Source organism: Centroberyx affinis, unplaced genomic scaffold, assembly GCF_046629955.1.
Source record: "Centroberyx affinis isolate AG114_WGS23_722 - 3 ecotype Tasmania unplaced genomic scaffold, CSIRO-AGI_Caff_v1 ptg006810l_1, whole genome shotgun sequence".
NCBI lineage: Eukaryota > Metazoa > Chordata > Actinopteri > Beryciformes > Berycidae > Centroberyx > Centroberyx affinis.
In genome coordinates, this window is record NW_027283454.1 from 23,981 (window position 1) to 38,790 (window position 14,810).

At 45.9% G+C, this 14,810-nt stretch overlaps 1 protein-coding gene across 1 annotated transcript in view; it reads right to left on the minus strand.

Annotated features, from left to right (window-relative positions):
• Positions 1–1,986: 1,986 nt before the first annotated feature.
• tanc2b (tetratricopeptide repeat, ankyrin repeat and coiled-coil containing 2b) overlaps positions 1,987–14,810 on the minus strand; it is a 28,112-nt gene continuing 15,288 nt past the window's right edge. The window contains exons 10-22 of the mRNA XM_071513170.1: positions 14,601–14,723; positions 14,133–14,369; positions 13,514–13,720; positions 11,895–11,988; positions 10,484–10,617; positions 9,931–10,054; positions 9,040–9,215; positions 8,166–8,298; positions 7,068–7,097; positions 5,530–5,621; positions 4,794–4,940; positions 4,382–4,482; positions 1,987–4,102 (exon numbers count right to left, since the gene is read on the minus strand). Coding sequence (XP_071369271.1) covers positions 2,023–4,102; positions 4,382–4,482; positions 4,794–4,940; positions 5,530–5,621; positions 7,068–7,097; positions 8,166–8,298; positions 9,040–9,215; positions 9,931–10,054; positions 10,484–10,617; positions 11,895–11,988; positions 13,514–13,720; positions 14,133–14,369; positions 14,601–14,723 — 3,678 coding nt within the window. The 3' untranslated portion in view covers positions 1,987–2,022. The remainder of the gene's footprint in view (positions 4,103–4,381; positions 4,483–4,793; positions 4,941–5,529; positions 5,622–7,067; positions 7,098–8,165; positions 8,299–9,039; positions 9,216–9,930; positions 10,055–10,483; positions 10,618–11,894; positions 11,989–13,513; positions 13,721–14,132; positions 14,370–14,600; positions 14,724–14,810) is intronic.

Consider the following 14,810-nt stretch of genomic DNA (forward strand, 5'->3'; position numbering starts at 1 on the left):
ACAGCAGATACAACTTGTGCTAGAAAGTCTATACATCTTCACCAGTTTAAAAACATTGTTTGCTCTTCGTATTGTCATTATTTACTGCTTTGTAAATCATATAAGTGTCTATGATAGTCTGGTATCATCGGTCAGCATCTGACCGACCACACACCCACTTTCTCCAAATTCAACAATCATAACAACAAAGTAAGTAAAATACATAAAGTGCACCCTTAGTTAAGAACTTCACAGGCATTTTAGTGCAGAAGTGGCTTAATAATAAAAATGTGGTATGGGTTAAAAGAAATGGCAGGAAATGATGCAGAAGAGAAAGGGAAACATTTGTAACAGTGGTTTGTGTATATGCATTCACTAGCTTTTAGTTGCTGAGCACTATCCTTGTTACCCCGTCATACTAGCCTATGTGCGTTTCTATTCTCTTGTCATCACGTACAGAGGAGGGACATGGCCAAACTTTGATACTCCTGTGCTGTGAGTATCAGAGGATATACTCTTTATCATCAAGCCTGCATCACAAAGCCCAAAGATGATTTCAAATTCCTGTAGCCAAAGATCAAACACAAGAAATAAATGTCCTCTCATGGCCTAATTTTAGTGTCTAATACAGTACACTTTCCTCTCAAAACAACCTTTGAGAATTCTGCAACTATCCTCATATGAGCTTGTACAAAACTATAGCTAATCACTTTTTTTTTTTTACAAGCACACAGTTAAGCAAGTATTCAAAGTTGTTTATTGATAGGGAGCTAGTCCAATATGTCAGAAAGGGTAAGAGAATGCAGCCTTGGCAGTTAGTTTAACTTCACACTAAGGCATATCATGAGGTCTGTTATAATACAGTAACGATACAAAAAGAAATACAGTAGTGCATCATTTATCTGACCCTCGGATATCTGAAATGACTTGTTTGCAAAAAGGAATAATCAACAAAAACTGTTGATGCAAAAATAGATTCTAGTAATTGTGTGCAATAGTTGGAATTTTCTTGTTGATACATGCAACTGAAGCACTTGAATACCAACTTATACCCAGACTTGTGAAAGGCGCGTACATGCACGTTTCATATTTCGAATAAGCTTTGGACCTCTATGTCTGTGCATTTCATTAATCCTAATATTTCACTTCAATGTACCTCCATTTCAAAGGGGTTCAGATGAGCAAGGACCTACTGCAGATGAAAAAAAAATCTTATTTTCTTGCATTACACCATGACAAAAGCAATTTTTTGACACAATGGAGGTAATTATGTCATTCAAAGTTGGTCAATGTCCCTCATTCCTTGCCCTGGTAGGTTTTTAACATTTTTCAACATCCATATGACTAGCAGTGGGACACAAAGGCAGGGTTTAACAGAATACAATTCAAACGCAAACTATGTTTTGTTTGTATATCTATGTACAATATATAACTTAATTATAAATATTGTCATTTTTCTCTAAGTACTGAGTTGTTGAGCCATTTGTATTTTCTGAGCAATGTACAGTATTGAACATATAATATTGTATTACATAGAGTAGAGCCTACTAGCAACCTTGGTTAAGAGCACACTTTGAAAGAACAGAAGATGGATACATAGTCCACAAGTAGAGAGAGTTCAATGATTAGTACTTTCACTCTCACAGTCCCACACATAGTGTTCACCTGCGGGAACATTGTGCCACACAACCTTTTGGAAGTGCACTGGTCTTTGATTCAGTATGAGATTAGAACATAGGACCCTCCTGGGTATCCTAATAGTGTGCAGAATATGATAATGAAATAATCCCTTCTCACATTTGTTAGTAGTATTTATCATATAAGTATGTCAAATACCCTAAGTGTGTGTGCCAACTGCGTGGTACAGTTCCACTCTCTGAGTGGAACTGCACTGTCTCTCATGAGTTCTTTAAGACGAGTCCATCCATGTCACATACACAAGGGTCAGCAGCATCTGCTGTATAGCTAAATATTCTCTCCTCTCACTCCCACTAACAAGCCCAGTCCAACCAACCAGCCAACCAACCACAGACAGGCCATCCATCACACATTCGACTCCACAAATGGTCTCTTTGGTTTGATGGGGGAGGTGGGGCCTTGGGTCCGGGAGTCACGAGAGAGCTGGCGGTACATGTTGTCCTGGTAGGCCTGTGCCACAGGCAGAGTCCTGGCCACCTTCACGTCCGGGTAGGTGGGCACCTGGCTGACCCGCTCCAGGATGTCCCCGCTGCCACGGGAGCCATTGGCCAACTTGCCCAGCGAGGGGGGCTGGGACTGGGTGTAGTAGTCCTCCTCCAACAGGTGTCCGTTTTGGGCGTTGTTGGTCTTGTTGTAGTAGGCGATGTTGCCCAGCGAGGTGGGGGGGCTATAAGTGGAGCCTTGCTGGACCAGCTGGCCAGGCGAGGTGGGGCTAATGGCAGAGTCCATGGAGGTCATGGCCCAGGACCGCGAGGGCTGGTGCAGGTACTGCTGAGTCCGCGCCGTCTTGTCTATGATGCCCATGAAGGGCGTGGTCCGAGAGCGGGTGGTCTCGCCCTGGTATAGCCCCCCGCCGCCCCCCTGGGAGGGAGAAATGGGAGAGATGTCATCGCAGGTGCGCTCGTACGTGGCTTGCAGGGGGATCTCCATCTGCTGAATTGAAGAGGAAGGCCTGAAACCCGGGGCTAAATTACAGGTGGATCCAGTTGAGATGTTGTTGCTGGAGGGGGAGAAGCGCAGGCCGACACTCTGGGAGTGGATGAGAGGCCTGGGGGTGGGCACGTGCTGCTTCATCTCAGTAGTATTGGCACTGACGGGGCGTCTCACCATATGGGGGATCTCGGGGGAGCCCAGCTGGCACTGGGGCATGGCGTTGGCACGCTCCAGCACATGCTCAGAGACCGGGTAGTAGGCGGCCGACTGGCTGCGGCTTATCTGTGGCGTCTGGCTGTAACGGATGCCCCCCGGGCCCCCGCTGCTGGCGCGGTAGGCAGAGGAGGGGCGCTGGGGTAGCTCATCCTTCAACAGGCCCGACTCCATAACCCCTCCTCGGCCCCCGTGCTGACAGAGGGCCCCAGCGCTGAGGCTGGCCTGGACCTGGGCCATGGGCCGTCCGTCCAGGGAGGGCTGGTACACCAGACGGCTCTCCACGTCTACCGAACCACCTTGGTAGCGGCCGCCCATGGGGTGACCCATCTGGCCACCGTAGCCGCTGTTGCCCATCACATTGCTGGGCTGGTTGGTGCGGACTATTTGGGCTATGGAGGGCTGCAGACGTAGGCCTTGCGCTTGGTGGTGCTGGGAGGACAGGGAGGGCTGTGAGCTCAGCTGGAAGGAACGCTGGCTACTCATCTTAGACAGGGGAGACTTGGGACGGCCGGGCAGCTGCTCTGTCTGGTAGCGTACAGGAGAGCCAGACTGGGACCTGTACAGGCAAACGCTCTCCACTGGCGGGCTGGCTCTGTACTGAGCGGCCCGACGCAAGGGGGACGGCGGCGGGCTCTGGTGGTCCATCCCCTGCCCCCCACTACCCATAGGAGGGGGGCTGAAGCGGTAGGACGGCTGGTGCACCGGGGAGGTATGAGGCGGGCTGTGTCGGTAGTGGGAGTTCTGGTGTGTTGGGGAGAGGGAAGGAGACGGGGGCTGGTACGTCCCGCGGGTCGGGGAGGACATAGAGGAGGAGGTGGGGTGATACTCGTAGGGCTGGCCCATGGGGGAACCTCCAGCTTGGTAGAACTGATCAGGGTGTGTGGGGGAGAGCGGTGGGCTCTGAATGATGGGCAAGCTGGAAGGGTTGGACAGAGACTCCGGTGGGGGCAAGCCCATAGACATGGCCTCCAGCTCCTGCTCCAGGTAGTCCTCATCCTCAAACAGGTCCTGGACGGGCTCCATGTCCTCCAAACGGGGCTCTGGGGGAGGAGGGAGAGGCATGGACAGGGACAAGGATAGGGACTCCTCCTCTTCTGGGGGAGGCGTAGGAGGAGGGGAGGGAGGAGGCTCCAGCTCCAGCTCCGGCTGCTGATGCTCCTCCTGGCCGAGCTGGCAACACTCCTCCTCCACCCTCTGGAGCAGCCGCTGGATCTCTCGGTTGTTGGGGCACTGCTTCATGGCTTCATTCAGGTCCTCTAAGGCTTCAGGGAATTGCCTGGAAGGAGGAAAACAATATATATATTTTTACTTTGACAAAATGTCTAACAATAGAAAACTATAGACCATACAGACATCCAGCCTTGTATGAAAGTGCGTGTGGGAGTGTATGTGCATGTAAGCAAGTGTGAGTGACAGTGAGTGGAAAAAAAGAACATGTGTTTTCTCCAAAGCAGCAAGAGAGACTATTGTTTGGAATCTGTAGCAAAGAGTGAAGGATAAGTATAGTGAGTATTTCTCTAGGGCTGGGATGTACAGAAAGAAAAATGTAGTGTACCTGCTGCTACGCTTGGCGCGAGCCCTGGCGTAGTACGCCTCGTAAGATTTTGGTTTCAGTTCAAGCGCCTTAGTAGCAAATTCCTCAGCCATCCCAAAGTCCTGCAGAGATGGAGATGAACAGAATACTGTTATACAACACCCAACACATATCAGGATACAGGAAAATAGTGGCACAAGCATTATCCTCATCTTAAGTTGTATAACACCTATCAGGCAAATAACCTTATGACCCCAATTTTGGTGATTTTCATGTTTTTATCCGCAGTAAAGGTTTCTGTGTTCTGTATAATTTTAAAAATGCATGGCTGTCAGTCAACTTAAAAAGAAGATTGTTTTTCTTAATTCGTGAGATGTTGACATTTTGGTGGTTTTCACCAAACAGCCTAAGTGCTGGACCTCTGCCGACTTACGTTCATTTTCCTCCGACATCGGGACAGGTTGAGGAAGAGCGACACTTTGAGTTCCCTGAATGTCTTGAGGTCCTCACTGAAGCCCTCGCGTGGGAACTTTTTGAGGGCATACTGGTAACGCTGGGCTGCCTCCTTCACCTTCCCTTTCTGCTGGACAAACACATAACAAACACTGAAATAAAAAGCTAACACAAAATGGTCAATATAATATTTACAACTAGATACAAATACAAAGATACATTCATTATAAGATTTGTTTATGAATGAGCTTGTTCTCAGAGAAGGGAAGCTTGTTTTCATTGTCAGACACAATGCATTTTACTTGGGTTGCACCAACACACACTAATATCAGGTATCAGGCTGATACCAGGATAAGAAAAGGGTGTCAGAGAATTTTTCAATACTACACCAAGCGCCATGATCAACATGTAAGGAAACAAAGAAAAGTGATACTTGGTTATCTGCTTTTTCCACACATAGATGTTTGAGCTCTTTAAAGAAAAATGTATTGTATAATTTTGTCCAGTGACCCTAATCTAAGTCTATATTGTTGTAAGAGATAGTATTAGCACATAGTACTGGCTGATAATTAAAGTTTTGTGTTTTGAATCAGTATTTGGTTGTGGTATCAATGCATCTGTACATTTTACATATAAACGACAGGATATTTATCATATCATTGATTTAATTCACACAGTGAAAGCTACACGACAGAGTGCGGGGCCTGTTCTCTGACCTTGTAGAAGCTGTCCCCCTCCTCGATCAGTTTGCTGAGTAAGATGATCATGATGTCGGGTTTGGAGGTGGCCATGGCCCACGTGGCTGGACCTGGGTGACACAGGAGGGAGCAGAAGAGAAAGAGAGTGAGGAAAGACACACAGTAATAAGCAGAGAGGAGGAAGGGAGGAGCGACTGGGAGTCACACTACACACAACAATAATAACAGAGATGAGAACAACAACCAAAATGGGGAATGAGGGAGAAAAGACAGGCATCCACTGCAGAGAAAAGATTACATTGTTCTGCTCTGACTCCTCTGGAGCGCTGTGACCTTGCTATGGGAGTGCTGGAGCAAATCAGACCTGGGTCCAACAGTATTTGCCAATAATTATTAGTGTTCCTTTTACCCTGCTGGAAGTACCAGAGACCATGTTGGGTGAGAGAGTGAGTGCAAGTATATATTTCTGTGATTGACAACTTGAATTGTCCTCCAGCAGTAACCTCCACTCACTTGGTGCTCCAAGTAGATTAAAACAAATGCCAACAATTATCTGTAGGTACTATTTGACCCAGGTCTAGAGCAAACCCAGTGTAGGTGTACAGTACAAAAAAACAAGTCACACTGTCATGTCTTTTTGAGTTATTTTATGCTGTCTTGTCAAGAACTGTAGATGCAATTCTTTGTAATAATAATGACAAACTGATCACGATGTGATCAGGAACACAGAAATGCAAGAAACCAGTCATCTCCCATTAGGAACAAATGGGAGTTGTATATTTGAAAAAACAAACAGGAAAAACATTTCATCCCTGCTGACTGTTTTGTGACTGGAGAATCGAACACAATTGTTTGCCTGGAAAAACATGTGGCTGTGTCTTTTCTATATCTCTGCAACAGCAATCCTCGACACATGTAACACAAACCACAGAGATGACAAGGAGGGGGATCTTGCACGAGGAGACACGGGGCAGGTAACAGTGAGAGAGGAGGCAAGCAGGAGGGGGATAAAATAAGAGCTCTGCAGGCGTTTAACTGTCCTCTGAGGCGGTGGCGGTGGTAGTGGCGGGGTGGGGTGTGGGGCGGTGAGGGGGGTGGGGTGGGAATGCTGCTGACTGGCCTAGCTGACACTGAGGAAACGTCTGGAAGATGAACGATGCACAGTACAGTGGTGTATCACCCGATTCTGCGGTGGCGGTGGTACAAAAGGCATTACAAATACATGCATTTCCACTAAATCACTACCAAGTGAGCGTTACTGCGGGGTTTCCGTCATGCATCTGTGGGATGGAAGGTCGACACCTTGGTACAATGTCACAGGCTGGAGGCTGGGCATGCTGTCATTAGCGACTTGGACGTTTAGCATCTACCTCTAGGCAATCCCGACTGCATCTCTGTCAGTGCTAATACCTTGCGTGTTATTATTTGTCAGTTTGAGAGGGTTTTGGTAGCTAAGCTCGCCTGCCGACACTTAGGACGACACAGACAACACAGAGAGAGGAGATAGAGCTGTCAAAATGCCTGGTGGGGTGAGAAGTCGACAGCCTTGGCTTTACCTCGGGGCCGACTGGGCAGCGTCTGACATCCTGGGGCCGGAGAGAGAGGCGGGGTCAGGGGGGAAAGGGCCAGTGGGGTACAGGGTGAAAGGTGAAGGGTGAGGGGAGGAAGGGTGGGGAGGGGGTGTCATGAGCAAGGGAAGGAGTGTAAGTGGGAGGGGAGAGCGGGGGGGAGGGGCAGAATTGCCAGAGAGAACAGAGAAAATAGGGGTGTGGGAGTGCGTGGGAGTGAGAGGAAGAGAGGGAGAGAAAGAGCAGGAGGGGTGAAAGAGAAAGAGAGGTGATGGTGGTGGTGGTGGAGGAGGAGGAGAAGTGAGAAAAGGAACACAAAAAAGCAGCAGTGAGAAGCGGAGATAAGTGCCTTGGCAAAAGAAGAAGAAGAAAAAAAAAACAAAAAAAAAACAAAACAAAAAAAAACAGACACCGAAAAGAAACACCACAAGCACTAACAACTACCTGTCTCTGAGGAACCACAGAGAAATAGAGAGAGAAGGGATGTGATAGAGAGAGAAACGGTGAGAGAGAGCATGATAGAGAGAGAAACGGTGAGGCAGCAAGAGAGAATGTGATAGAGAGAGAGAGAGGGAGAGAGAGAGAGAGAGAGAGGACAAAGAACACAGCGGTAACAGTTGTACAATAAAAAGAAACACACATCAGAGCCATGAATAGCCGGAGAGAAGCAGCACGGTGCAGCAGTGGGGGGTGGACGACATAGCAGGAAGGGGTTTAAGCTACATGGAAACACAAACCTCAATCCATGGCCTATTGCAGTAAAACACTACAGCATACTATAATGACCAGCAGGGCATGGCAGGTTGGTAATTGCAGGGAAGAGTGTACTTAAAAGGGAGTGCATTTTCATCTTTAGATTCTCCCCTCATAGCCTTTCATGCAGCCCATGCTTGAACTACAATGCATGACCTTTTCAACCACAGTGCACAGTGCAATTTCAAGTTGTATCTCATTCCATGGCAGGCAAATAACCTTTCATTGTGGAGCTACAGGAGAAAGGCTGCTATATTTAGAAGAGGCCCTTTGTGCGCTAAATGGTAGGCTCTTCAGTCTGTCAAGTTGTTAATTTAGGCCTAGTGCCCTTACCTATCTTGGCTCCTTTCTTGAGCAGGGCGACCACCACTGATGTGTTTCTGCAGCCCACTGCCCTGTCGAGAGGACGCATCCCACTGTAGTCTACGTGCTCTATCATGGCCCCGTGGTCCACCAGGAACTGGACCTGAAGAGACAGAGAAATGGTTGAGGAAATCAGAATCAGAATCAGAAGAATCAGATGAGACAGAGAAATGCTGAGGAAAAGTGGGGAGAATAACTAGGGAACTTTCAAAGAATGCTGGATGAATTAGACTGAAATTTAGACTTTGCTGTCACAAAGTCAGGTCAGTGTTATAAAGTTAATCACGCAACATATAACCAAACAAAGAAGAAAAACTAGCATATATCCTGTTAACCAGGAATTGAAAACGTTATCCTTAATTGTCCACCTCCATATGACTGTATTTAAAACAAGGCAACAGTAAACATGTCACCACCCTCGAATTATGCAGCCCCTTCACGGCCAATAAGTAACAAATGTATCAACTTCTTTTGACCTGTAATTGCAGCGCCCCACTTTGGGCCAATCAGTGTAATTTGGAAAACGCTGGAGTGCATCATTCCTCAAAGCTCTGTTAAATCCGATCAGTGGCTTCTGAAATATTGTGCCTGACACATAGACAAGAAACTAACAATGTAGCACCCTGCTTTTGACAAATCAATGTAATTTGCAACGCAGTAGTGAGATTCCCCACAATTTAGTCAATATCTGATGAGCGATGTCTGAGATAGTGTGTGTGACAGACAGATAAACAAACAAATAACAACATACAGAGATGATCTATAGTCCGGATAAGATGAATGGTGTAAAACAAAAAAAATATGATCCTTTGTATGTATCTTAATTTTCCCACTGGACACTTACCACTTCAGAGTCGCCATAGAAGGCAGCCAGGTCAAGAGGCGTGCGTCCATTCTTGTCAGCGTGGTCAGTGGCGGCTCCGCTCTCCACCAGGCAGCGGACAACAGGCAGGTGGCCTTTCAGACAGGCCCAGCTCAGAGCTGTCAGACCCTCCTTATCCATCAGAGACAAGGAGGCACCTGGGAAGAGGAAGGTCAGCAGTGAGACGGACCCAGCGGTCAGCCCTTTGTATCCGTCTTTCATTCACAATACTATAATACATAATAATTCATACTGCTGCACATGCTAGCTCTGTGACTGGCACAGTGCCCTAACATTAATGTTTACTTAACGGCTTGCCATTTTTGCTATTTCATGACCCTTTTGATAGGTTAGTACGTTGGCTGAGGACTTTTTGTTGTATGAAACCAAGTATGCTAGTTCTCAGAATGGAAGACAGCTAATTTCTCAGTTAACAGACATCCAGGATGTGAAAAAAAGCAGTTCTGGTTTTGATTTCTGAGCTTAGTCAGCAATGTACAGCAAAACATAATCAGTACAATGTAGTCTGCTGCTCTGGTAGAACAGGATGTAAACAGAAATCTCCTTTGTATGTGTAATCCATTACACCCATTGTCAAATTGTACAAAATGTCACGCGTTGCATCTTTTTCTATCACCTTAAACAAGGAGATTACTACTATATTCCTGAGTGGCCCTATTTGTGGACCCATCAAATCTGACTCCAGGCTGATTAGCACCCCCTTAGTGTTGTGTTTACGACTATCCCAAATAGGAAAAGACACACAGACCAGAAATGATTGGCAAAAAAACAGAGCAGCAGCATACCAATAGCTCCAATGCAAATGAGACATTTAATATAAAACCAGGATTTACATCTTTCTTTCTAACTCACCTTGAGCTAGTAAGAACTCCACAGTTCCCAGGTGTCCCTCTGAGGCGGCCATCATTAGAGGGGTGCGACCCTGCTTATCAGCCAGGTTGACATCTGCTCCATGGGTCAGGAGAAGGTCCACTATCTAAAATAGCCCAAACACAAATGCATGTCATTATGCAACAGCAAATGGATGTGTTCCGAGTTAACTGCCTGGTGGGTTTGAGATGACAAAGTGAAAATCTTCTTAATCCAATCAAAAACAAAACAAAATCCAATCAAAGAGCATCAGTTTCAAGAGCACAATGGCCACTTCTTCACAGCAGAGGCATTTTGGGGTTAGAGTCAGCTCAGCAAGAGACAAAAATGACATAATTACATGAGTGAAACAGAAAATGAGTGAGTCACGGCTCGCCCTGTTTGGTCCTATGGTGGGAACCAGGCTAGCGAGTGCTAAACTGGTGTGTGTTTGTGACATACATTAAATCTAAGGCAATGAGTGAGTGAATGACAGCTGCAGCATACAGTATCAAGGAGTTTCTGAGCAAGGGGAACAGATCAAATGGCTTCTTACCTGCCAGTGTCCCTGTCGGACGGCGCTGAACAGCGGGACGATGCCTCGTCTGTTGGGCTGGGCCACCGCCGCCCCCTGCTCCAGAAGCAGACGACAAACCTCCAGCTTCCCCCGGCCTGAGGCTGCTGTCAGGGCTGCGCACACACACACACACACACACACACACACACACATATCCAGGGAGAGATGAAGATGAGGAGGGTATGTACACTGCATAGAAATCAGGTCATGGTCAAATAGTATTAGAATACGATTCTAAGCAATTATTTTAACTTATTTTGAGCGCCAGATGCATGGGTTTTACTGCAACAGGACAAATTTAGATAGATAAGTTGTCAATCGCAGAGAAGAATATTAAATTGACTTGTGAATAATTTCCTGTGATTGCTGAGAACAGAAGAGTGTTATAAAACAGTGTTTCCTTAGAGATTTGTCTTTGTGTGGAGGCAAAGGCATCTTCTCAAATTTAATGATTATAATTAGAATAATGTCAGCTGGATGAATACATTTCTTTTAAGCCGGTTGGCAGCACCCAAGGCAGATGACCCAAGTTGCTGCCTCTCTATTCTTTGGTAGGGGAAAACACTGATATACAATTCAGTCAATGTATCTGTATATACAATATACACTCCCTCAGGCTGTTGTAAATAAGAATGAATTTCCAGTTGACCTATCTAGTAACGCCAGGATTAGAAATCATCTTCCAGAACAACTGCTATACATCACGTCCTGTATAAACAGTGGAAATACGCTCGGGTGAGTACAAGTGCTCTCTCCAGCTGACAGCAAAGAAAAAGCCTTTTCAACACTGCAAAAGGGGGAACAAACGCTCGCAATGAGGTTTCATAGCTTCAGGTTACAATGATACATTACATTTCTCAACACCCTGCCACAGTGCAATCAGACTAGTCATTTCTAAGCACCCTGGAGCACACTCATCCCCCCCCCCCTCTCCCCTCTCCCCTCTCCCCCCTCCCCCCCTGTGCGAGCCCTGCCCTGTCTATGCTCCAATGACACCACTGCACTGCCATCAGCATCTGACGCAGCAGCAGCAGCAGCAGCGAGCAGCAGCAGACACACAAGAACGATCTCTCATATCCGCACTGCAGCGCTCTGCCTCACGGTGCTACACAGAAAAAAAAACCCTCTCACAAAATACTCTATGGTTCTTAAATAAAGAGAATTATCTGAATTTTATGATTCAGGGGATTCAAATGACAATCCATAAGGTATTTACATGTGAATTTGCAAAACCGCACAAGATTTGCAATAGTGCAAGAAAAGGGCAGGAGATCAAATGCATCCTTGGATCAAAGTGTGACATCAATAAATCAACATTAAGCATTCCTGCTTATCCGTCAGTATTGAATTCTGGGGTTAATCACTGTAACGTCTAGTGAGGCATTCCCACCTGTCTCTCCCCACAGGGTGTCAAAGTTATTGATCTGAGCCCGCTCTACCTCCTCTTCATCTTTCTCCGGCAGGTCCAGCAGGTAGGACACAATCTAACGGGGGAACAAGACGAAAGATGGCAAAGATTAATGTCCAAGTTTACTTTAGCTAGACTAGGATAAGAAACAACTAAATGATAAAATAATCTTCTGATAATGCTGCTTGCTTTCATGGATCTAGTTTCCTTTTGATGAATAATAGAGTACAACCTTATTTGATGTAATCTAATCTAGAAGGCTGACTTGCAGAAGATTGACTTCTACAACAGTCATCAGCAGCAGCTAGGAGATTGCTGCCCACCAGAACAGTTGAAGTGCATTTAACATTTTATATATACAGATATACAAATTATACAATAGTTATTTGTGATGTAGTCTTAACATGATTGGTTCAAATCCAGAACACAAGAAGAAAATGTATGTGCTTTCTGAAAGAGAAATAGTCTCTGTGTGTGTGTGTCTTCTTCTCCCCCTTCCCTCCTTTCATTGCCCCCTTTAACCTCTTCCTTCTCTTAACTGCATCCCTCTCTCCCTCCCTCTGTCCTGTCAATTTCAATTTCAAGCAGCTTTATTGACATGCCAAGTAATTCTTATGTTGCCAAAGATTACATAAATAAGCTCTCTCTCTCTCTATCTCTCTCCCTCCTTTACTGTCTCTCAAATTCAAATTAAAATAAGCTTTGTTGGCACGATAAGAGATTTCTTACGTATCAATTTAATCTCTCTTTCTCTATATCTGTCTCTCTCTGGATCATAATCTGTCTCTCTCCCCGTCTCTCGCTCTGTCTCACTGCCCCTATATGTGTGTATGTGAGCTCCACAGCTGGCCCCGTCTTCCTTTAACGATGTGCAGGTGTCCACGGCAGTTGATGACATCACCAACTCTGAACATTCAGTCATGAGTGTGTGTTGGACAATAATAAGCAATAAAATTAAATATCTCAAAAACTATAACAGGGATTGCTTATAAAAGTAATAGCACACTTCTCTATAATGAGCTGAGCATTTTGATGTGTGTCTGTGTAGTGTAAAAAAATCAGCAAGCACACTACTTGTGCTCTAAAGTACTGTCGGTGCTTCGGATTCTACCTGGATCCATTTTTTTCCCACCTAAATCGAAAACGACTATGGATTGTTTGGATCCCGTTTGTCAATCGTTCTGTTCTTAAAATGGGTGAAATAATGTAAGTAGAAATAACATATGACAAAGTTGTTACATATGTTGCTGAATTAAAAAAGAAAATGCTAACAATCATGGTGCGAATGCTGCACTGCAGGAATGTTAAGCTAAGTATGGCTAACGATTTTGTTTTTCATTGCAGTTTCAAAACCCATCAGAATCCACCTCAACAAATAAAGAAATGTATAATGGAGAAGCAAAAATAGTCAATATTGGACGTAGTAAAAGGCAATCATTTTAGACGCCTATTTATTTTTAAATTAGACTGAAAGGTGACAGGATCCAAAATCTCTCATTTGGGCCAAAATATTACATCACGCTTGAGAGGACAATAATCGAGCCGATCACATCACATCCCCTTCATCCTCTATGGGACTGCCCCTCCCTGCCCTGCTGTACCTCTGTGTAGCCCATGCTGGCTGCAGCGATCAGGGCCTGCTGGACGGCGTGGCTCTTGGTGAAGGCCGCCTGCTGCTGGGTCTGTGGTGACTGCTCATGCTGCCCCATGCCCCAGTCACACTGGATGAGGAACTTCACCACCTCCATGTGGCCCCTCAGAGCCGCATGGACCAGCGCACACTGGCCGTTCTTATCCAGGTGGTCCACCTGTTCGTGGGACAGGGATGTGATCGGGAATATGAGTAAGTACAGAGAACAGTCGACTAATGTACCATTATAAAGGAATGGGAATTATGCGTGTTCGAAAATCCTGGAAAAAAACTACAAAATTACACTGCTGATAGGAATACACACAGTCATACTCAGGAACATCAGTGTATTCATTATTCATGTTGCAGCCTTGAATGGGTTAGGGCTTGATCACACAGGCTCACAAGTGTGGACACTCTCACACACACACACACACACACAAAGTCATGCTCTACTCTTCACATACTACATAATGTATACTTGACCAGACTCCACCCTCGCTCTCTCTTCCTCTCTCTCTCTCTCTCTCTCTCTCTCTCTCTCTCTCTTCCCCTCTCTCCCTTTCTACACGTGATTCCCTTTCACACACCTTGGCTTTCCTGCGGCAGAGTGCGGTAACGATGGCCATGTTTCCCCCGGAGGCGGCGTAGCCCAGCGGCGTGAGGCCACTCTCAGAGGGGGAGTCGACGGAGGCTCCGAACTCCAGCAGCAGAGCCACCATGTCCATGTAGCCCAAGTGGGCGTGGACACACAGCACGGGGGCGTTGTTCAGCACCTCCGTACGGTAGTTCACATTGGCCCCGCCCAGCATCAGCAGCCTGCTCACCTGGACACATACCATGACACATGTGACAAGTGACAGTTGAAAACAAACCAAAAAAGTGTATGGCTTGAAATACGAACTCATTTTTCATTTCACTGTCAAAGTAAAAAAAAAAAAAAGAACATTTCAGTGATTAATAAAGCATGTTTTGAGAAGTATTTTCAATTTTGTTCACAGGCTGGGTTGAAATATTTCTCAAGTCTTATTCCTCTCAGTCAGAGCTGGTGCCTGTACCTTGATGTTGGGAGTGTAGAGGTTTCGGAGTGAAGAAAGTGCAGTTGAAAGGCCCTCTGAGCTGTAGGAAACCCACAGGCCTTGCAAGATAGATGAGGAAACCCCAACTTTCTTGCTGAGACCCTAGAAAAGGAGATTAAGTGTGAATATTCATGACTTTTGAGCAAGACCAGAGCTATGTGGGGGTGTGTGTGTGTACAAGTAATTGTG